We start from the raw sequence: 25,007 nt of genomic DNA on the forward strand, positions 1-25,007 counted from the left end.
GCTATGGCTGTTCTTATTTTTATTTGTTTATCTTGTTTTTCCATCTGCAGTAAAGTAGGTGCCTAAATATTTGTATTCTGTTGTACGTTCAATTTTCATATTGTTTATGAATATTTCTGGCTCAGATCTGTTTTCTTTTGAGATTTTCATAAATTTGGTCTTTATTTGCATTTATATCTAATCAAACTCTTTACTTTCTTCACTTAGTAGCTGCAGTAATTTGATTAATTTATTTCTGTTTTCTGCTATTAGAATGGTATTATCAGCATATCTAAGATTATTGTATTTTATACCATTGATACTCATTCCTAAATTTTTTGTTTTTCAATCTTTTTCATCACTGTCTCGCTATAGATATTAAATAGATTTGGTGAAAGGATAGAACCTTGTCTGACTCCTCTTTTTATTTTCACTTCAGAAGTCTCAGAGTTAAACAGCTGCATTTTCTGTTTGGCGTAAATCATTTTTATAATCTTAAGTACATGATCTTCTGCCTAATTTATCTAATATACTGAACATTTTTTATTATGTTTTACCCGGTCAAAGGCCTTCTGAAAGTCTATGAAGTAGATGTATATATTCCTATTTCTTTCAAGTGGTGTTTCTATTAGTATTTTTAGTTCCAAGATAGCATTTAATGGTTCCCATTCCTCTTCTGCAGCCTTCCTGTTGTTCACTCAATTTACCAATTAAGGCTCTTTCAATTTCCTTGTTAACAATGGTTAAAATGTTTAATTTTGATGGTATATATCAGAACACAGAATTAAGTAAATAATTATTTATTGACTTATTGCTGATATTTCGCTGGTGTTATAATCAGCATCTTTAGAGCACAAAAACACAGTTTGTCAGTACGTGACTACAACATGGTATAACAAAGGGACTAGTTTAACAAAATTGTAGCAACAACACAAAGACTAAAGTCCTAATTACGTGCCCTCTATCTAAAAAAAATAATAATAAATAAAATAAAAAAATAAATTTAAAAAAATAATATAAAATAAAACTATAGCAACAACACAAAGACTAAAGAACAGAGAGAGAAAACAGCTACTAGTTATGTCTTAAGATGACTGTTTCCCAAATCTTAGGAAAATTTATACAACCATATTTGTTGAGATCGGAGTATGTTTTAAGGCTTCTGTTGCTTCTAAGAACAATCTCTGACTTGTAAAAGTTTCTGTGCAGTACTTTTGTTTTCTTCCAGTTGATCCTGTGTGCAGGGGGTATCCAAAGGATGGTCTGCTAGGCCCGACTTGCCTAGTGCCCGATGCATCTTTTATGTTCATTGATGCAGATGTCCACAGTTCTTCCTGTTTGACCGTAGTAAGCTGGATCACATGAGCGGGGTACTTCATAGACTCCTGAATGCTGTCCTTGGGTCAACGGATCAGAGTTGCTAATTTGACACACGGTTTGAATACAGTGTGTAGTTGATGTTTTTTGATTTTGCAGTTTTGTGCATTATTTTTCTTTGGAACTGGTATGCAGATAGATGTTGTAAAAACTTCAGGTAATTCTACTGTTTTATAGATGTCCTGAATGGATTTCACTAAATAGTTATTATAGCCAGTCAAAGCTCTCAACAGCTCAGCCAGGATATGATTGCACCCAGGGGATTTATTATTAGGAAGAGAAAAGATAAGAAAAGATGAGAATGAATGTAGGATAGAGACAGGTCTACAGGCAATATCAGAATAAGACAAAGTCCAACATTGGAGATGATCTTTAATTTTATCTCATTTGTTATAAATGAAAGCTATTTCATGTGATAAATTATACAAGCTAAATGTAAGAACAATAATGTGCAGTCCTATCTCATAGCACACTATTTTATGGAAAAACACCTCTTCAATATCATTTTTCTTTAACCTTGTATTTGGTTTCTCTTCATAAATGATGTCTTTATTTAGTCACATTCATAAACAATTACAATTTTTGAATAAAATAAACCCACATATTCCTGCATAAAGTTCACTATTAAATGTGAATCTAGATACTTAAATACTCTGAGGCTATACAGGCAAAATTGAATTTTCTGTTTATCGAAAACCTTTCTTAACTGGCATATACAACCATCCATCTTCACACTACTACTCACAGAAGACAGGTATTATCAAGAGTTGCTCTACACTATATACTTGATTATACTTAGAACAACATATAACATAAGTTATTTGCAAGTTTGATCTAAGCACCACCTTCAAAACCAATTTGAAACTTCTCTTTTCCATGATCCAATGATCTTTTTCTCTTCAAGAATTTTGCTTGTTCTAGCTTCACTGGTCTTTCTATCTTGCAGGTCTTCCTCTCTCTCTTTGGTCTATATTTGTCCACCTCTTTTTGTAGTCGATATCATTCCATTCTAAATAGATGTTCTTTCCATTTCTCTCTCTTTATTCCTTGATCTTTTCATTTTATTATATGTATATCTAACTTTTCTAATGTTTTTATTTTTTTATATAATCCAATTTTGTGCATTCTTTAACTGTTCTTAAAAATCTCATCTCTGCAGCTTGTATTTTATTTAATCTTTCTTTTTAACAGTCCATGTTTCTGAATCATATAATACAGCAGGAGTGTCCATTACTTTATAAAATGTTGAGTTTCTCGTCTTGTTTTTTTATTCAGTGTAGTTTTCACAGTTCCACAGATTTTCAGAAATTTCTTTATTTTTTTATCTATATCTTGTAGATATGTTATTATACAGCCTAAATAATTAAACTGTGTCATCTGTTCTATTTTATTTTCTATGACTATTTTTGATCTAACATGATCTCGACCTTTAAATGGCAATTTTTTGTTTTATTTTGTGAAATTTTTAAATTGTATTATTGGCTTCTTTTTATTTAATTCATATACTGATTTTTGAAGGTCATCTTCATTGTCTTGTAATATGATCTGATCATCTGCATACAGCATTGTATTGATAACTGTTCTAGGTAACTGGATACCTTGCTTTGTTTTTTCCATATTTTAATAATCTGGTCATTATATATATATTGAATAGAGTTGGAGATAAGGTACATCCCAGTCTGACATCCCAAGTAATTTCAATCTCTTCTGTTAATTTATTAACAAACTATTTATAGAAATTTTGTAATATTTTTATATTTAATATTATTAAAACACTTAAGGAATTGAACAACGTAGTTAAGGATATAAATTAAATTAAACTTTAATAAATATTTTCTGATATTTCGGCAACGTCACGTTGCCATCTTTTAAAGGAACTTACAAAAAAAATTGGCATCCCTTATCCGCTCCACTAAAGACCAACCACTTCCCCTAGACCTACCTGGTGTTTACCAGGTCCCTTGCAGTTGTAAACTGTCTTACTTTGGCCAAACAGGCAGGACAGCGAATATCAGAATTTTGGAACACAAGGACTACACCCGTTTTCACAAATACAGTCATTCTGGGCTTGCGGACCATGCTCTGGATACACGCCACAGAATACGGTGGAAGAAAGCTACAGTGATACACCATAGCAAATACAAATTTGAAAGACTATTTACGGAATCAGCCTCAGCCCTAAGAAATTCTCCAAACCTCAACCAATTTGGTTGTATGCGACTGCCCCAAATTTGGGAGGCCTACATCAGCAGACCTTCAGCCCAACAGTCAAGAACACCTACTTAGCCCGCTAGAGGGCACCAATCAGGACTGTTAGAACAATAGCTTCATCTCTTCATTCCCAGTTTCTGTGTTGTAGTGCCTACATGCACGTAACTTTTTTTGTAAGTTCCTTTAGAAGATGGCAACGTGACGTTGCCGAAATATCGGAAAATATTTATTAAAGTTTAATTTAATTTATATCTTTAACTACGTTGTTCAATTCCTTAAGTGTTTTAATAATGCATAACCAACATATAAGCCTGTCTACGAGAATTTAATAATATGTAATAAATATTTTGTGATGTTTTCTGTAATTCATAAATTGTACTAAATGTAATGGATATTCTTGTTCTTCATTATATTCCATAATTTTTCTTAATGTATTTTATCTATGAAGGCCACACGAGTATCTAAATTGTCTTTTTCAATAATTTATTTTAACGCATTAATATTGTCTGTAGATGATCTTCCATGTCTCAAACCATCTTGAACTACTGAGAGCAGATTGTTCGCAATATTTCTAAGTCTTTTATTCAGGATTTTACTGTAAATTTTGCAACCTTTTATAAACTTACTCCTCTGTAATTCCCACAATCATCTGTCTCCTTTCTTAAATATAACCTTAGCTTTTGACCAATCTGATGGAACCTTATATTTCCCCCAAGTTATTTATTAATTTTAAGAATCTAATGTAAATATTCTCTGACATGTTTCCAAATCTCTGTATTTATGACATCTAATCTGGTTTATTTCCTATTTTTCGATACCTTTATTGCTTCTTTTAGTTCTAATTATATTGTTCTATCAGTACTGATTTCATCATTTTTTCTTATTAAATTTGGGCCATACTATAAATTCTTATAATGTTCTATCCATTATTTCTCTTGTATTAGGTTGATTTGTGCTGCATCTCATTTTATCATTATTATTAGACACCTCCAGTGAGTTCAAAGACTCATCGAGAGAGGGCACCTGCTCTACAGCTCTCCATCTCCGCCACTCAATTCACCAACTGACTGCAACTACACCAATACCATCTACCGCCGACCACCACCACTAGTATTTCCAAAGACAATCACAAACATCCATGCCCACGGCAGAATTCGAACCCACAGCCTTTTGGCTGGAGAGCGGATACGCTAACCACTCGGCCAGTAATGTTTTTCTTTTTAATATTTTTCTTTCCAAGTACTTCAGAGGCTTCTTTATGAATTATTTTTATCTAAGTTTTCCATTCTTCTATATGATTTTAGGCTCTTTTAGGTAATCTGTTAATCATGATTGATATAGCATTCTAATGCTTTTTTTCCTAATTATTATTACCCAAGACCCCCATGGAGTCAAAGAATTGATATATTTTGTAAACTTGTTCTATTTCTTGTTTTTTCTTATTTACTTCCTTTCTCCATTTTGCTAATATTTCTATTTTAGAGACTACTAAGTAATGACCCAAAAAATTTCATTTCCAATGTACATCCCTTACATGATTCAATGATAGATCTTGTTTCTCTGCCATTCCAAGTATATTTCTTTATATTATTTTTTTGAAAAAAAAAAAAAAAGTATTGGTTATTTTAAAAGTGCAGAATTAAGTACAGAAGTCTAACAGTTCTTGACCACTGTGATTCATGTAAATTTCTCCATATTTTCTTAAGACATTTGGGATTGGATTATTTCCAACTCTAGCATTAAGATCTCCTGCTATTAATATGTAGTCATTTTTATTACATTTATATAACATTTTTTTAGTTCCTCAAAACTGTTCAGAATCCTCTTTCCCACCTTCTTAAGGTGCATATATTCCTATGGTATTTAAGTAACTTCTATTTGCTCTTATCCGTTATAATTCAATCATTTACAAAATTATACTTTCATTTTTTTTTCTTATTATTATCGATTAAAATGGCCACTCCACTAAAAACTCTGATCTGTTGGTCCACTTCACTATATAACTTAATAAAACCATCTATATCTTTTGTTCCTCTTAATTTCTGATAAGTGATAAATTACCATAACTATCTCTACCTGCTGTTTATCAAGTACTACCCTGTTCTTATCCACTTTATTTCAAACAAACATTAGAGATTAGAATCCAAGATGATTATCAGAATTATATGGAAGTTCTGGAAATTGCAAGTAAGGCCTTGCTTACCATACCACTGACATAAGATATAAAACAAATCAAATTCAAATAGAGTTCAAATTGAATCCAAGATTATGCACTCAGATTTAAATTTGATTCATAGTTGAATAATTTACATAACCTGAATTTGAAGTGCAAAATATTACTCTTTAATAGTGCATTCTCTTTTATTCAACTGTGATCAGGATGTGAGTAAATGAACACATGCTAAACATTTCAGTTCTGGATGACATTGCAACAAGGAAGAAATATATAGGAGTTAATAAACTATAGTTGTTTACATGTGCTAACCATTATTTAATTCATAATCATGAAAATTACTACTACTCACACACACACACACACACACACACACACACTGCTCAAAACAGTCTACTCAGCATCAAGTTCATACCTATTATTATTCTAGATGGACTGTCTCTTGGTACAAGTTGTTTGGAATTATTATTTACTAGGTGAACAATAGAAAGCTTTCCTAAAGGATAGAAAAAGAAACCATTTCAGAATTTGCACAATAAAGAAATAAGTCATTCCCCCCCCCTTCTTTATCGAGAAAGTGGCATCTATAGCATGCTACCTAAGAGGATAAGAGAGTGAACTAGGCCGAAGGAATGGTATGATAGTCTGTGCCCATGGAGATCCTATAATGATAAGAATCAAAGAGGTAACCAATTTTTTTTACTGTGCCTTCTAAGAATCCCTGTTAAAAAACTGTGTATGAATTTAATTGATTAAAAGGGTTATATGTGGTTTCTAATTATAAATGGATATTAGTTAATGCACAAATTTCATTAAGTACACCATTTTCTCAACAGAAACTTAACCATATATTTCTATATGAGAAGAAACAAAAAATTAAGGAGAAGCAACTGACTTTCCATTGGCATTTTTCTAGAAGATTGCACCAACAATTTGAATTACATTGACACATTGGTGAGAACCAAACATGTGATTTCAAACTAATACCATTTTTTCTTTATAGCCTCAGCCATAATTTCAACTAACTGATCCCACTATCTTGAATGAATTTCTAATTTAGTACTAACTCAAAGATTGCCAACAAATTTCCTGCTGTATCAATTTAATGCACTGAGTTAATGGTCATGTAATTTTGATAGGTATCATGTTTGTTTCTCACTAGTGTTTCTGTACAATCGAGTTGAGTATGTTTGTCTAGAAAAATGCCAATGGAAAGTTCAGTGCATACCCTTAACTTTCTGTTCCTCACTTATGTGGTTAAGTTTCTGTTGAGAAAATGGTGTACTTAAATCTCTGTAGTAAAGACATTTAAATCATGTCACTCATGCAAAAATTTCTAAGCAATCCATAGTTTTTTTTAAAAAATCCTTTGAAAATTGGACTCTCCAATACTAACCATTGAAGTTTGAAGGCTGCTCTATATTTGTCCAGAAGTATGGAATGGGATCAGGTGCTTTTCTTATTAATTTCTGCACAAGTGACAAGATTTAAACTAAGACCAAATTTACATATGTAAAAACTTGCCAGTTAAATGAGATCTGAACCTAGGTGTTTCAAACTGAAGGAAAGAAAGATATTTGAAAGCACTCCATGAATTTGGGATGTTTTGGATCAAAATTTTATTTTTAATAAATGTGTCTTAATACTACATACTTAAATTACTGCAACTGTGTTTTCGCACAATACCATCTGGTTGCGTCTCTTCTAATTTTATTTTGAAATTTTTATTACCTGCAATTCATTAATTTATGAAAAATATGCCTGCAAGTTATTTTCATATGTTGTGGTCTCAGAAGAGGAGTGTTTAAAATAAACAATTTATTAATAAATTACAGATCATGTAGAGCAGATTCAAAGGAAACGCACTCAAACATTTGGAGGAACAAGTCGAAATATCCATGTACCTAATCAAACGCAACTGAACACATAAGTGGGAGGGGCTTGGTAGGTAAACTAATTATGAAGAGTATTGCACCTCTAAAAAATTTACGATGGAATTCGAATTGTACAACAGACGCATGGAAATTATATAATAACTAACCAAGTCATGCCGCAAACCAGATATTTTTACTATTATACTACCATTTATATGTAATGATGGTAAATCAGTAAAGCACTGACAGTTCTTGTCTGGATAAGGATTCACCTCCCACGATGAAATCGAAGGTTCCAAGGAAGTATATTCAAATATTATAGTGTAGATAAAAATTACATCGTATGGAATAATATAAATATATGTACATGCAACCTACCCTATGTGTGTGTTCATCACACCGTATCAGCCCATGACACAAGATTAAAAAAATGAGTAGCACATATGTACGACTCATAGTTCCCATTACTCTATTCTATAATAGCCTAAAACAGTTTGGAGTAGATTTCAACATCCCAACACGTTTGATAAAATACGCCAACGTATAAATTATTGCCGTTTGCACATCACAGCCACGTCACAGTTCGCACAGTACAGAAACATTTCTTAATATTCTCACCCACAAGAGGACACTGCACAAAATTCTGTTAGAAACTTATAGGGTAGTAAAAATAAATAAATAAACGCTCCCTTTCGACATTTGTAAAATTTGAAAAAGCCCATAACGCGAAAGAAAATTAAAATTCATATAGATATAACAGAAAAACATAGGCTCGTAGTGGTTTGTTCTTATACTTCATAGCCAAGCAGCAGAAAATATTTGTCATAGAAAGTTATAAGTCTACGGCGATAGCATCTGATTAATAAAATTCAAGAAAAGGCATTAAAAATACTAAAAGTCCTCACAAAAATTTATATTGCTTTAATCTTTTTCTTTCCTTTTTTTATATTTTTAAATTGTGGTAATCTTAATGCTAGTTAAGAAAAAGATTTGTAAAGACTTTTAATGGGATTATATTGATCAAGTGCATATAATAAACAACTATGTTATACCAACTAGTTTCACCAACTAAGGCTGTTGGCATCTTCAGGGTACATAACTGATGTAAAGCACTAAAAAGTAATTTTCATTTCTCAAGAACGAACCATACCATAGAGTGGGATAGAAGCATAATTCCTTACATGGAGGAGGACTTCCGCTCCCGAATTTTTAAGGAGGCCACAACAGTTGCCCGCTGCATACAAAACCTTAACAGGAACCAAGGACTAATCTTTCCGTGATCTGATTATCAGATCCTTCAAGTCGCCAGAACTGAATTATAGTGGCAACTATAGAACGTTCCTAAATAACAAGTGATATCATGTACGCTCTGTGCATGTATTGTACGCGCTCAGTTCTTTCTTTAATATAATTGGAATCGGTTGATTATAGTTTGTAACAGTTTTTTACTTTTTAGTGCTTTACATCAGTTATGTACCCTGAAGATGCCAACAGCCTTAGTTGGTGAAACTAGTTGGTATAACATAGTTGTTTATTATGTGCACTTGATCAATATAATCCCATTAAAAGTCTTTCCAGAGCTTTTTGGTCAAGAAAATTAAACGTTTTTTAACATAAGAAAGTGATCTTCCGGAATCCAGATTCTGGAAGATCATTCTGTCGGAATGTTCCAACAACATTCTGTTGGAAGTTGCCAGCAAAGATTGGCCGACTGGTAGAGCCTCTACTACTAACGGCTCGCAAAAGCAAGTCTGAGAGCGGTTAGTAGTTTTAACCCCTTCAATTGTTCGATGCTGTTGGCACGCTCTCCCTCGATGAGTCTTTGGACTCCCTGGAGGTGTCACATAATAATAATAATAATAAAGTTTCTGTCCGAATTAATCGGATTAATCACGGGAAAGCAAGCTTCCTACAGGAAACCAAAGGAAAGGAATTTTAAAAGCCTCAATAATATCCTTTGAACCGGGTAAACGAGATGGCAGTAGCTGTCTGTCGCATCTCCGTACGCTTTAATCTATACATCCTAGCCAGGGATCGCATGATCATCAAGAAATGATGAGTCTAAGCAGGACCATGGTATCCCACTAAACAACTAAGACTACGTCTAGGAGCGGGAAGCTTGGAGAATAGCAAAAACCGGAAAATTGAATCCATAATTTAGAGAAAGATGTTGGAAGTATTTTTGCACTTGGTTAGACTATAATAAATTTAGTTTAATCCTTATTAAATTACTTAAATATAAAGAACAAATAGGCTTCACTTCGGCGATTTAACATTATTTAAATTAAGGGGATATTAAATCCCACATTGTTTCAAAACCGAATACGAAATTCAAAGATCGAAATCAAAGAGTTTCATGCCTAATATAGTAAATTATAAAAGAATCGGCGACTACTAGCGTAAGCTAAAACACGTAGTACAAACTAGGGCAACTCGTAGCAAAGTTGCAAGACCTTTGCTACGAGTTGCCCTAGTTTGTACTACGTGCTTTAGCTTACGCTAGTAGTCGCCGATACTTTTATAATTTACTATATTAGGCATGAAACTCTTTGATTCCGATCTTTGAATTTCTTATTCTGTTTTGAAATAATGTGGGATTTAATATCCCCTTAATTTAAATAAAATTAGTTTAATCCTTTATCCAAGTGTAAGCAAACAAAGTTTGCACCTGAAGTATCTTCAGGTCCGAGGCAACTCGTGGTAGTTGAAAAAAAGCGTTCATAACTACTTGTCTTAATATCTCCCATAATGCAAAGCACATCTCCTTGTGGACATGTATAATTGTCCTTTATCCAAGTGTATATACACTTGCAGTACAGTAACGAGGGTATGAAGCACCTGTGATAAGTGTCTAACTTGCGCCCCCTCTTAACCCAAAAATGACAAAAATTTAAATATAACAAGTTAAATTTTACTAAATGCAATATGTTAATACTTAATATTGATATTAACCCCATCAAAATAGCGGACTTTTATATCTATTTATTTATTTTTATTTTTTACATTTATTACATTTTGCGCCACAAACCTAGTTGCTCCCGTGGCGGGCGTCTATTTCGCCACGCCCTTGTTACGGCACTGTACACTTGCATAAAGGATTAAACTAAATTTATTATAGTCTAACCAAGTGGGAAAAAGCTTCCAACAACTTTCTCTAAATCCACAGTAATTTAATAATAAGGTGAGTCACCTTTTGGCAACCCGTATAGGTAAATATGACCTCCCCATTGCTTCCATCTTAGTATCACCACCTCTGGGTCTGGCTCCCACTGACGACACCTCAATATATGTAGTGGCCCTTCCTTTAATGCATAGCATTATACATGTCCGCAAGATGTGCTTTGCATTATGGGAGATACTAAGACAAGGAGTGATGAGAGCTTGGTCCACCTTTACCACGAGTTGCCTCAGACCTGAAGATACTTTAGGCGCAAACTTTCTTGGATTACACTTGGATAAAGGATTAACCTAAATTTATTAAATCCATAAAATCACAGTATTTAAAAAAAAATGCATATTTTTTCAATTTAGGGATAACAAAATAATGCTTTTGTAGGGATTCCGTATAAACTAACAACAGTCTTGAGTTTTAAGAATTTTTACAAACCAATTTCTAACAATATCGTTGTGTGACAACCGTCATCTCTTATTTTTGTAATGAAAAAGGCATGTTAATTAAAATTCTCCAGATGATATAGAAAGCATTTATTTCAGAAATCACCAAAATACTAAAATTATTCAATTATATACCTATGAAACAACCTTAATAAAAGTGGATCAATAGATAAATGAGGGAGAGAGAGCCTGTGTAGCTCAGTAGAAGTGGCTTTTGCACTCTACGACCTCTGTGTAATACGAGAGCCTGTGTAGCTCAGTAGAAGTGGGGTTTGCAATCTACGCCGTAAATCCCATGAAGAAAGACTTGGGTTCAAATCTAGTCGCCTGCTAGAGGAACGTTTTCTAAGACTATTTTCGATTGGTTCCAGAGTTTGTCGAATTCTGGAGGGCAAGCGGGTTTTTTCTCCTGAAACTCGGGTTTTCATCCCTTAAATTCAAGAAAACTACGGTCGAACTCACATTATTTTCAGACATTTAAAATATTGTGTTAAGGTTGGGAAAGACCAGATGGCAGCACTTGTTAGCCGTCTCTTCACTGAGTGGATTTAATTAGTGATAGCCTTGGCCAACTATCTCTGACTGGCCATTAGTGGAGATTCAACTGCCCAATCAGGCTCCAAAAGTTAAATAGGACTAAAACGGATTTGCCTACTCCCTATACGGGAATAAAAGATGTTAGCTGATTTTTTTAGATAAACTATATTTCAGTACACTGATGCCTTAAAAAGACATCGATAATGCAGAAACCATGTATAGCCATGTGGGGTTGATGCATTATATCCCTAAAGTTAGGCTTCCCGAAAAAAGCCTTTCAGTTCCAATTCAGACATAGAGGCATTTTTCTAACCCTTTCTTCGACCAGTTCGCAAGTTAGCGATGTGTGGTGGAAGCAAAAGGTATTTTCTACCAGAAACGTAGGTTTCCCTCCCGTAAACGTAAGAAAATCGACCTTAGAACCTGCAATACCGTTTACATCGGATACCGTTTACATTAATTGTAAACGGTATCCGATGATGAAGAGTGATAGATGAATGCAACCATCTCGTGGTTCCTAACACTAACAAAGTATTTCAGAAGTAATACCTTTGTTAGTGTTAGGAACCACGAGATGGTTGCATTCATCTATCACTCTTCATCATCGGATACCGTTTACAATTAATGAATATTGGATAGCTATCACTCATTGGATACTGATGGAGATTGAATTGCCTCTCAGCCTCCAAAACTTATACAGGACTAAAAACGGTCTCACCTACTCCCAAAGGAAACCTCCCCCATACTTCTTATAGTAAAACGGCTTGATCTACTACATGCTGGATATAAAGGGCATTAGTAGATTTAAATACTATATTTAGAAGATAAAATGTTGGGTTGTATAAATAATTTAAAAATAGCATATTTTTAAATTATCTATATTTGAATGAAAATTAGATATATATTTAAAATTATTATTTAGACAAGAGCGCCATCATATTTGAGATTGAGAATTCAGTGTCAATCTGATCTTGAGAGCTTGTCTTGTTTTGGAAATCTTTATTACTCATTGACACTGTGATTCATTGTGATCTTCAGTGACCGTGAGTTCGACATATCATCCGCGGAAAGTACCCGTTATTTATTTGATTTACTCTATTTCTCTATCCCTTCCTTCTTTATTGCATTCATAAATTGTCTTTCCTTCTCACTGTAAGTGAGCAATCCCATGAAGCCTAGAGTAAAGATCTAGCTGAAGTTCGCACAATTCAGCAGTTTCTATAAATTACAAAAAAAATGGCCAGATCTATTGCAAGTTGAGTTGGGGAAATCAACATAGAATTCATTAAAAGACTAGAATCCCAGACTTGTATTCACAAACTGCCCTAGATTCAATCTCGGAAACAGTGGAGGAAACGACTAGATCTGCGAAGTCAAAAGAAAAACCACACAAGGAACAACATCTATTGGAACTACTGCTCCATGGAAACAAAAACGAATCACTATTATTATTATTATTATTATTATTATTATTATTATTATTATTATTATTATTATTATTATTATTATTTATTTTATTTTATTAATAAACAAGAACCACAAGACCTAAACGAAATCACAACATACTTCCACCAAAACACAGATGTTGATAGTACCCAACCCATGAATCATACGCCCTGCATCACTATCGATACATTGTCACACATACCGCTGCATTAACAGCAAAAATACCTGCCAATGTTCCGAAATCAAACCTGTATCACATGCAATATACCTCGGTCTCTATATAGATTCCCACCTTAAATGGACAAAACATATAGAATACCTACACACCAAATACCGGATCATTGCAGTAAAACTCTTCCAAGTTAAAGATGTTATTCCACCCAACATAAAAAAACTCCTATATTCACAGTATCTGCGAATCCCTACTCAGATACGGAATAGCAGTCTATGCAAATACATCAAACAGCCATCTAACAAAATTAGAAACACTACACAGGAAAATCGTGTCAACAGTGATCTGGACACCTTACACGCAACAACCAATATCTGACAAGCACACAGCTATACATAGAATTCTGAGCATTAAAAACCTGAAACACTACATGACATTAACAAGTAATTATTTCAACATCACCTACCGAAACAACAGAGACACATATCGTATAACATGACCTACAACAACTCTCTACATCCCCACACCCTTCAACAACTCATGTGGTTCTTTTGTGAGATCACATCAGATACCTACGCAACTCAACAACCTACCAAGAAAGTTAAAACACGTAGATAACTACAGAACATTAAAAAAGGAACTCTGGAAAATATACCAACAAAGTTAAGAAACCATTAACACTAATATACACATCATAAATCACTAGAATCCAATGCCTACATCCCTTACATAAACAGTAGCAACAACACAAATAGTGAAGGCTAAATCCCACTCTCTTCATAAAAGCTAACTCAAGCTTCGAAGTAGGAGGGATTAACTTGCCTAACTCATCTACAAGTAATCCTTATAAGCAAATGCAGAAATTTGTATGAATAATCACTCTTTCTCAAACTTTAAAAAAAAAATAATAATAATAAATAAAAATAATAAAAAATAAATAAAAAATTATACAAAAAATTCTGTATAATCTTCATTGTTAATATTAGAAGAACATGTGTTGTAAATACATAATATAAAGGCAAAAACGTATTACTAAAAATTTTTTAATTAAAATCCAATGTAGGAATTGCAGCACTTAGTGCTGAACCATGTAACATTATAAGGTGCAATGTCACACAAGATGTTTATTGTATGTATAAATATTTTAGCAATCAATAAATATATTATTATTATTAAAAAATAAAAATAAAAAATATTATTATTATTATCATTTATTATTATTATTATTATTATTATTATTATTATTATTATTCATAATAATGATGCGTGCGTGCGTGCGTGCGCGCGAATTTCTGAATCACAGATTTCGTAGCTTCCCAACACAGCAAAAAAAAAACACAATAAATAATAACCAACTGGTTTCATCCTCAGATAAGCTTACATATAAGTTTCAAGGATGAAAACAGAGAAATTAGTTCTCATCCAAGATGTATCATATGTAACCAAGTGCATTTAATGTACGTATCACATGTAAACCATGTATGTAATGTAAGTATCATATGTAAACAAATGTAAGTAATGTATCATATGTAATCAAATGTATGTAGTGTATGTAATAACTGTAACAAAAGTATTATATCCATTGATATTGTATATAGAGAGCGTAAAAAATTTCAAAGAAACATCTGTAATAATGATCATTATGAATATTATAATATACGTTGTAAACAGTTATTGCTATTATTTAAAAAAACTTTATGTACGAGAAAGTATTTGTTATGCAAAATTGTGTTCGTGTAATGTATGTAATTTATCTGAGAAATGATAAAAATTAAAAAAAAAAAAATTAAACAGATATCTCCATGGAGTGAGAAGACTCATCGTGGGATAGCAGGAAACACTTCATACAATTATCCTGCGAACTAAAGAACAATCGACTTCACAGCCAGAAAAATACAGTCGTAAAATAAATTTTTCAAAATCAGGAAGATGTGTTTCAGATTAGTGAGTTCAATGGAGTCAGAGATAGTAGCCGACTACCGCACACTCGCTAAATTTTTGGACGATAAAAATTTGAATCACCACACAATCCGTTACCACGAAGGAATTAGATAAGCCGTCAATAACTCCTGTCCTGGGCTACATCAGCAGACCACACCGAGATATTTATGATATAAAGACCATCCGTGACGTGGCTATAAAACCAGAACCATTACAACAGAACAAACAAAATGGACAATGCCACCAAAATCGAATATTCTGTAATTTCGCAACGCTGCTGCAGGACGTTAAATGCAAGGAATATGAGGCAATTGCTTCCTACAAAAAAAAAAAAAAAAAGAAAGAAAGAAAGAAAAAAGAACAGAGAGGCTCTTAAATGCACCAACAGTGCTGGACTGTATCCTGCTAACTACACAGGGTACAAGCAATACTTAATAACACAACAACAACCAAAAAATCTTCACCAACAACTGCATGAGCACACAGACCAAATGAGTGCAACATCCCACTGGCACATCAATCGCCCAAGTATGCTCCTCGTATGCGAAGATAGCACCATTACAGCCCAAGCAAAAGTTTAATCCTAGCGCCCAACCGAATCCAGCAATGCTATAATCGAAGCAGTCACTTTGGACGGGATTCTAATTTGTTTCAGCAAAGCAAACTCCATCCAGCACAACTCGACTCTACAGACAAGTTTGTTAGGCATATATAAATAGTTCCACATTATTATAATAATCGATGATAAACAAACGTGCAAGAACAAACTCTCTGCAGCAGTGTTTCACAGAGTGTTGTATGCGTACCCCAGGGAGGTATGCGAAAGGTCTTCAGGGGGTACGTGGCAATTTTCGGCCTATGCATCTTTAACGCATGGAATCATTGTTAAGGGGGGGGGGGGGGGAAAGAATTATTTTAAAGTATATATTATGTATGAATTCCCGTACTCAAATTGTGAGTTATTATCGCTACAACGTTCACGTCCTGGCGATAATAACTCGCTCCCTGTGGTAAACAACACACCCTAATTCCCCAAAAGGGTCACTATACTGAAGACGCAAGAAAACGTAGTTTTATTGTATCACTGAGTAAGGTACAGAGAGACATTTGCATCTTTGTAATATATTTCTCAACAAATAGTGCAATTAGAGACAACTGGGATAAAAACGGCACTAACTAATGAATCACATCTCCCACCAACAGAAACTGCTGAATAGACTCAAGCAAAACCATATCTTACCGGTGCAACATATGGTTTTGATTGACACCATCCTGTCGTAAACGTGTTAAAACTAAGAAAAATATAGTGAAAGTTTTTCGGATATTATGGAATTCGGTTGAAGAGAATTAGCATTTAAATTCAACTATTGGCTTGCCTTTATCTTTGGTTCGCGTGATCTTTTGTTATTACCGCACCACCCATATGCGCTTCTTTATAGTTGCTCTGTCTCCTCAGGCTTACCATTGCTGTCTGTTTCGTGCTCTGCTTTTACTTCTCATTAGTCATTTCTGAAGGATTGTTCATTATGTATCTCAAGGCTTGTGAATTACTCGTAATTTTTGCTTGAAATAATGGGAAAGAAGTTGAATCTATTTGGGTAAATGACTTTGACGGTGCACACAAGGAAACTGTTCTCGATGCCAAAAGTTTTTTTTCTGAAAACTTTAGTTTCCGAAAATCCCTGCATATCTCGCACCATGATTATGTAGCCTAAATTTTTGGGGAAAAGTTATATTCGAGTAAATACGGTAAATTTTTTAGCTTTCCAATTCTTAAGTATAAACCACAAGTTAATCACTGGATTTATAAAACACACAAAGGAGACCAATATAGCAAATACAAGTAGCCGTAAGCAGCAAGAAGACGTTGATGTTGTATTTGGATCAAATGAAATTGATAAGGGTGTGTCGTCTGACATCTTTAGAGAACCACCTAGGACGAATATGAAAAATCTTCCTACGTATTATACGAATTACTTGAAATGTGGATTTTCATGGATGGGAAATGAAGAGGAACCTATTGTTGTGTCCCATTTTACAATTTTTATTCTATTTTATAATTTCCTCTTATCTGTCTTCTTCTATTATCTACGCACGAGATATCACCAAAATTTTTACTAATACTTAAATTATTTCTCCCCTTAGTACCCCTAATATTTGTATTTATACTGCGCCTTTTGGGATATTTAGTTTGAGATATTATATACAAAAACAAGGAGAAAGAACTCAAATATGTCTGAAAGTGTAACTATGTTGCAGTCGTGACCCTTTATCTCGTTTCTTAACATTAATTTCCCGCGTGATTAATCCCACCTGACACTCTCACTCGTTGTTTAAGGTGAGTGATATTATCTTTGGCATGAGGTTCTATTTTCTTAAAGTAATCCTCAGATATGATGGATGATTGAGCCCCAGTGTCTAGCAAAGCATTGCAGTATTTTCCATATGCACTGGCCTTCACTTCCATCTCGTAAGGATGCTCCTTTCTTCCTTGTTCCTTTTTCCATACACTGTTTGTATACGTATGTGAGTCTGAATCTCTGTCATGACCTCCACCAAAACGCTTCTTGTTAAAGTAACAGTTTTGAGCAAAATGTCCCAGTTTTTTACAATTTAAACATCTTGGGGCTCTCTACTGCCTCTTTGGTCATTAACTCTCCCTTGATTTTGAGAAATAACTGTCTCTTGTTGTGGTACGACTTCGGATAGTCTCTGCATAACTGAATCTAATCTATCGAGAAGGGGTCTTTGCAGACGCTCAACTTCCTCTTTAACAAACTTAATGGTTTCCTCAGTTCTGCTACAATTAGGCTCTGGGGTTCTTACAGATAATGTTCCTAATTGTTTCATTACTTCATCTAACCGATCCATAATGAGTTTTTGAAGTATCTCTATCTCTTGTTTCACAATATCCCTGATTTTATCTGAATTAATATAAGACTCTGTCAAATTGTTTATCTCTTGCTTATTGTCCTTTTCTAGTCTCTCTCTTGTTTTTGATCTTTCTCTCCTCTCCTTTCTTTAATATATCCTTGCCCCTTTTCAGAATTTTCCCTCTCCTCAATTATATTTACTGACCCATGAACATGTGCCGGACGAAGGTCTCCGAGCAGTTGTTCGCGTTCTTTTACAGCATCGTAACATTCTCTTAAATTGGATAATTTCTTATCGAATGCTGTCTCCTTCAATTCAGGTTTGACTCCCTGTCTGAATTGTTGGAAAATGGCCCAGTCCAAGTGAGGTTTTTCTTCACTAGGCACACTTAGGGTACTAGCTATCGTCAGTAACCTGTTATGGAACTCAGCCACTCTTTCCTTTTCCTTCTGAGAGCACCTCTGGAGCTTCCATAAGTTAGGTCCTAAGCTTCCCAGTTTGGAAAACTCAGAAATTAGGACTGACTTAAATCGGGAGTAATCCAGGGTTTCCTTACGAATGGGGGAAGAATACAGGAAAGCTTTAGCCTTTCCCACCAGTTTACTTCGGAGTAGGACTAGCAACTGAAAATCAGTCTATCCTCCAACTCTTCTAAGCTCTGCTATGTAACTAAAAAAATTTAGGACGTCATCAGTCTCCTCGCCGGAAAATTGTGGGAACACCTGCTGTGGGTTAATGTAACGAAAAAATTCGCTGTTGTCCATGCTTAAACTACTGGAGGGTTCAGTGATACTTGCATCCAATTTACACTAGTTAACTCTCTAAAATTCTCAACAAAACTTAACTAAATTTCTGCCTCTTAGTTGTCTGATCTGCTACCAAAACCAACATGTTGTGAATAGCTTATAACTAAGATTTATTTAGCTAAACTACATCCTGTCAACTGCGCCATTTATATTGTGACCTATTCTTCTTATTCTATTCTATTAACTTTCTTTAATTAATCAACTATTATCTTTTATGTAGGGTTTTTTAATTTATTTTATTTATTCTTCATGTTACACCATGATAGCTGAGAATTCTATATTCTCAAGATATCAGGTGTAACACTATTCCAAATTTTGTTATACTTAAAAGAAGTCATATTTTCTATTTACATGAACATATAAATTCAAATAAAATAGACATCTACAATGAAATATACTTTATTTATTTATTTTACATTATTATTTTGATAAGGGGGTACTTGGTAATAATGTAAATTTAAGAAGGGGTGCGTGGATATCTGAAGTTTGAGAAACACTGCTCTACAGCTTAAGTTCTGAAACGACAATGGTGAAGTTAATAAATTGAGAGCTACAAGAATTTACGACAAGATACAGTGCGGAGGATATGCATCTAAACGAAATACATCTACAAACAGCCGAAAACAAGAGGTTAATGAACTATGCTATATTCTGTATTAATATATGTATGCTACATTCTGGGTTTACGCCCATCATTGTGGAGCATAATATACAACATAATGAAGTTGCGCATCCTGCCAGTAACAACATAGTAATCACGGGGATGTATTTAAACTTCAAATACATCCCCCCATCGAAAATATACTCTTCATATACCCCTCCAAATAACAGTCACAGAAACAGACTTAACTGAAATTCTAGAGACCAGTCAATCAGTACAATAAGAAGGAGACTTAAATGTCATGAACACAGCAGCGAACAGCAGAACTAAGAAACAAAACTGTAGAACCATCAATCACTTGACTATAGAAGTAACGCCGTGATTGTAGGACCTTCAAAATTCCCGTACTACAACGTAGTAATACTAACAGATGTTCTTCACATTCTACTACAAACTGTCACTCATCAATACAAATAAATGCAACAGATGTCCTGAACAGAAACATGATGCAGAGGAATAAGACCAAGATCTACGTGTACAAATACATAAGAACCAAAACAACTTTATATTTCACAACATAATATTTACTGAACTCGAGTTATAATAAATCAACAGGAGATAGCTGTATCTACCTTTGAAATTCAACTCAGTCATCAAGCTGACAGCATACCCTTAAAATATTTTGATGGATGCAGTATGAAATGAAGTTGTAGAGAAACATATGAATACCATGCATGAGAAAATAAGACTGCCAGCATTAAACGCCCTGCATAAATCTAAGCCAAAACAGTTCCTCTTAGATGAAATGCTGCATGAAAACAATCCGAACCAAACGTTTTAAGGAAAGAAATCAGCACTTATACAGTAGAGTTTATGTCATCACAGTCAAACGGCAAGAGCTGAAGATGAAGATGAAGTACCGTATTTTTCCGTGTATAAGATGCAGGGCCGAGCCATGCAGTTGTGCAAATTGTGCACCGCACAAGGGCGTTTGAAGATAGGAGCGCATTTCACCACGGGAAATATAAAATATATATATATATAAATTTTCTTATTCTTGAATTATATCTTATTATATAAATATCACAATTGCGAATTATAGTTAATGCAATAAAATGAAATTTTAAATCAGACAAATTATTATGAATTCTTAATAATCTAGCAACATTTTTAACTTAATACATCACCAGTTTTATATATATATATATATATTAAATTATATTATGCATGAATTTTCCTACTCAAATTGCGAATCACTATCGCCCCCAACTTTCACATTTTACTCCCTGCAGTAAACAATACGCCCTCCACAACAGCAACTATACTGCAGAAACACGAAAAACAATTAGTTTCATCATGTCACTGAATAAGGTTCACAGACGTTTACAGACTGTGTAATATATTTCTCAACAAATAGTGCAATTAGAGACAAGTGGGAATATATAAACACTAACTAATAATCACATCTCCCCTCCAACAGAAACTGCTGTATAAACTGAGCAAACCACATGTTGCAGGTGCAACATATGGTTTTGTTTGACACTACCCCGTCATGAACGTGTTAAAACTAAGAAATATATAGTGAATGCATTTCAGATATTATGGAAATTGGTTTAATAGAATTAACATTTCAATTCAATTGTCAGCTTGTTTTGTTTGGATCGCGCGATCTTTTGTTAATACCACACTAATCATATGCACCTCTTAATAGTCGCTTTTTCTTTAGTGACTTACAATCCTGCACATCTTGCACACATCTTGCACTTCTCATTAGTAATTTGTCAAGGATTGTTCATTATGAATCTCAAGTCTTAAATTACTGGTAATTTTTGCTTGATATAATAGGTAAGAAGATGACTCTATTTGGGTAGATAACTTGGATTACACAAGGAAACCGCTCTCGAGGATAGAAAAAGTGATAGAGATTAGAAGCTTCTTGGTAAGTCATACCCATTTTCAGTTTTTTTTCTGAAAACTTTAGTTTACGAAAATCCCCGCATATATCTCGCACCACGATTTTTTATCTATCATTTTGAGAAAAAAGTGGCAGTTATATTCGAGTAAATACGGTTATTTTTTTAGCTCTCAAATTCTTATGTATGGATCATTGGTTAAAGACTGGATTTATAAAAACGCACAAAAGAGAGCAATATAGCAAATATAGAAATAGGCAATTTCACTTGTCTCATTGATGATAAATTATTTATATTAAGTAAAAATGTATAGTATCTTTATAAATTTTGTTTTATTAAAAATAAATCATTTTTTTGTTTAAATGTACATCTAAATTCAAATAAAACAGACATTTACAATGAAATATATTTTTATTTATTATTATTATTATTATTATTATTATTATTATTATTATTATTATTATTATTATCATCATTTTGATAAGGGTATTTTGAAAAGGTACTTGGTATTAAGTTAAACATATTTTTGGTCAGGAAAAATGAAAGTAAGCATGAAGCAGGTGTAGGTTTCCTGCTAAGTAACAAGGCCTGTCAGGCAATGATAAGATACAAACCAGTTAGTGAAAGAATAATAGTTGAAAGATTCAGTGCCCAACCATTTAATATCACAACCATTCAAATATATGCGCCCACTGCAGAGAGTGCAGATGAAACCATTGAGAAATTTTACAGGGATCTACAACTAGTAATTGATTAGGTGCCGAAGAAGGATATACTCATCATTGGAGGAAACTGGAATACAAAGATTGGCAAAAATAACACAGGATGGGAAAAGGTTATGGGAAAATTTGGATATGGAGAAAGAAATGAACGTGGAGAGATGCTTCTGGAATTTGCCACGAATAACAACCTGACGATTTGCAATACCAAATTCCAACAAAAAGATTGCCGTAAATGGACGTGGCGCTACTTCGATGGCAAACACAGGAATGATCTACCTGATATTAATAAACCAGAAATGGAGAACCTCAGTTCAACCGTGCAGATCATTCCAAGGAGCTGATATTGATTCGGACCACAGTTTATGATTGCGAATATAAGACTAAAACTGAAACAGAAGTACAAAGGAAAGTTCCAAAAAGCTAGAGAAAACTCAATACTAAATGAAGACAGGCTAAGAACAGCATATCAGAACATATTGGAAACTAAGCTTAAGAACGCAAGTGAAAAACAAAATATAAATACAAGAGCAGAATGAATGACTACAGTGCTAAAAAAAAGCAGTAGAGGAAGTAATTCCCGAAAGAGAAAAGATTAACCAGAAATGGATAACTCAGGAAACCCTAAAATTGGTAAGAAAAGAGAACTGAAACTTGAAAGCGATAATTCAGAGGCAGCAGATGAGTTATACCATCAAAAATGCAATGAAGTACGGAAATCAGTAAGATCTGATAAAGCCAAATGGCTGGAAGACCAATGCAAAGACATTGAACAGTATTATGGAGAACACAAAACTAGAGAGGTCTACAAACTTATAAGAAATGTCAATAGGAAGTAGCAAACAAGATCACTAGCAGTCAAAGATGAAAATGGTAAAGTATTGATAGACAAGGCAGAAATCATACATAGATGGACAAGATATTGTCCAATATCTTGTCCAAAGTGTGCGAATTATATAAAAATCAACTAAATGATACTGCAACAGAAGTAATCAAAGAACTAAAAGCAATCTCTCCACCAGCAAAGATTTTTCAAAATGTCATCTTGGAGGAGGAGGTGAATAAGGCTATAAAACATCTCAAGAACAACAAGAATCCTGGAAATGAAAACATAATAGGCGAGATGTTAAAATATGGGGCAGCTATGTAATGAAATATGAAGATCAGAATATGCCCCGAAGGGAGGAAAATCGGTCTTGGTTGGTCTTCATAAGAAAGGCAGTGCTTTAGATTGCACCAATTACAGAACTACTGCATTAATGAGTCATCTTGGCAAAGTGCTGATGAAAATATTAACAGAACGCCTGAAGGGGCATATGGAGGCACATCTGCCGGATGAGCAAGCAGGATTTCGACAAGATCGAAGTTCAGTGCAACAAATACTCGCACTAAGACTAATAGCAGAGAAAGCTCGAAGAAAGAACACAACGATATATTGCTGTTTCGTGGACTTCCAAAAATCATTTGATAATATTGACCAAAATATAACATCGGCGGTCTTGGAATCCTATGGGGTGGACAATAAATTGATCTGCCTGCTGAAAGATATAAACAGCCAAGCACAAACAAAAATCAGGATAGCAGGTGAGAGTGGAGATTGGTTTGCCACTAGTCAATGCACAAGACAATGGGACCCAATATCACCAATCATCTTCATCACACATCTGGGAAGAACACTAGATAAGATTAAAGAAGATGGTGGAGGCATTTCAATAAATGGTATGAAAATAAACTACCTCTGCTTTGCAGAGGTAGTTTATTTTCATACCATCAAGGCTAGAACAGAAATTGCAAACACTATACACAGAAGGGAAAAGATATGGACTAAATGTCAACTCTGAAAAACTAAAACAATGCTATTCGGATAACAGGAGTTACTGAACAGAGTTACGAAAGACAGATTTCAACTGGAAAATGTGGAACACTTCACATATCTTGGATGCCACATGACGCGTGACTTGGACCCAAAAAAAAGAGATAAAAATTAGAATAGCCAGAGCAACAACTATTTTAAAAGCCATGGACAAAATATGGAAGAGCCGAGCTATAAAGATGCAAACTAAACTGCGCATTGTAGAAACCTGTATCTTCAGCAGCATGCTGTATGGATGCGAGGCCTGGATACTCCTGAGAGAATCTGAATGGAGGATATTGGCATTTGAGAGGACGTGCTATAGAAAAATCTTGAGAATAACCTGGATACAGAAAGTGAACAATGAGGAAATCTACAGACGAATACAACCAAAAGAAAACTTGATCCAGAAAATAATCAAAAGGAAACTACGTCTATTTAGCCATGTATGTAGAATGAACGATGAGAGAAAACTAAAAACGTTGCTATTTGGAATAATTAAAGGAAAGAACAAAAGAGGAAGACCAAACAGAGAATGGGGCGATGACATCGTCAAATGGTGCGGAAACTCTATACACAAACTGGGTCCTCTTGCACAAAATAGAATGCAATGGAAGAATCATATCAATATGGCAGCAGACATCTATGGGTATTGGACCCATGGTTGTTGAAGATGACGACTTGGTAATAAGGAAAATTAAAGAAGGGGTACACGGATATCTGAAGTTTCAGAAACACTGATCTATCCAAATATTTAGTCTGAAACATAGGTGTATATTATGATGTTCGTTTTCTTAAATGCCGCTTCGAATTTGGATAGACGAAATAGCGTCTATCCAAATATGCACTTCTTACATATTTTTCGGCGTCATTTCAATTTTGAATGTGAAACATATTGAGTGTATTGTGTATTCTGT

The 25,007-nt window shown here is 34.0% G+C and overlaps 1 protein-coding gene across 1 annotated transcript in view; it reads right to left on the bottom strand.

Moving 5' to 3' along the window:
* TM9SF3 (transmembrane 9 superfamily protein member 3) overlaps window positions 1-8,242 on the bottom strand; it is a 280,184-nt gene extending 271,942 nt beyond the window's left edge. Inside the window, exon 1 of the mRNA XM_090397004.1 lies at window positions 7,993-8,242. Coding sequence (XP_090253130.1) covers window positions 7,993-8,079 — 87 coding nt within the window. The 5' untranslated portion in view covers window positions 8,080-8,242. The remainder of the gene's footprint in view (window positions 1-7,992) is intronic.
* Window positions 8,243-25,007: the final 16,765 nt, after the last annotated feature.

Source organism: Typopeltis vanoorti, chromosome 8, assembly GCF_054136105.1.
Source record: "Typopeltis vanoorti isolate ZY-2024b chromosome 8, IOZ_Tvanoo_1.0, whole genome shotgun sequence".
Classification (NCBI taxonomy): domain Eukaryota; kingdom Metazoa; phylum Arthropoda; class Arachnida; order Uropygi; family Thelyphonidae; genus Typopeltis; species Typopeltis vanoorti.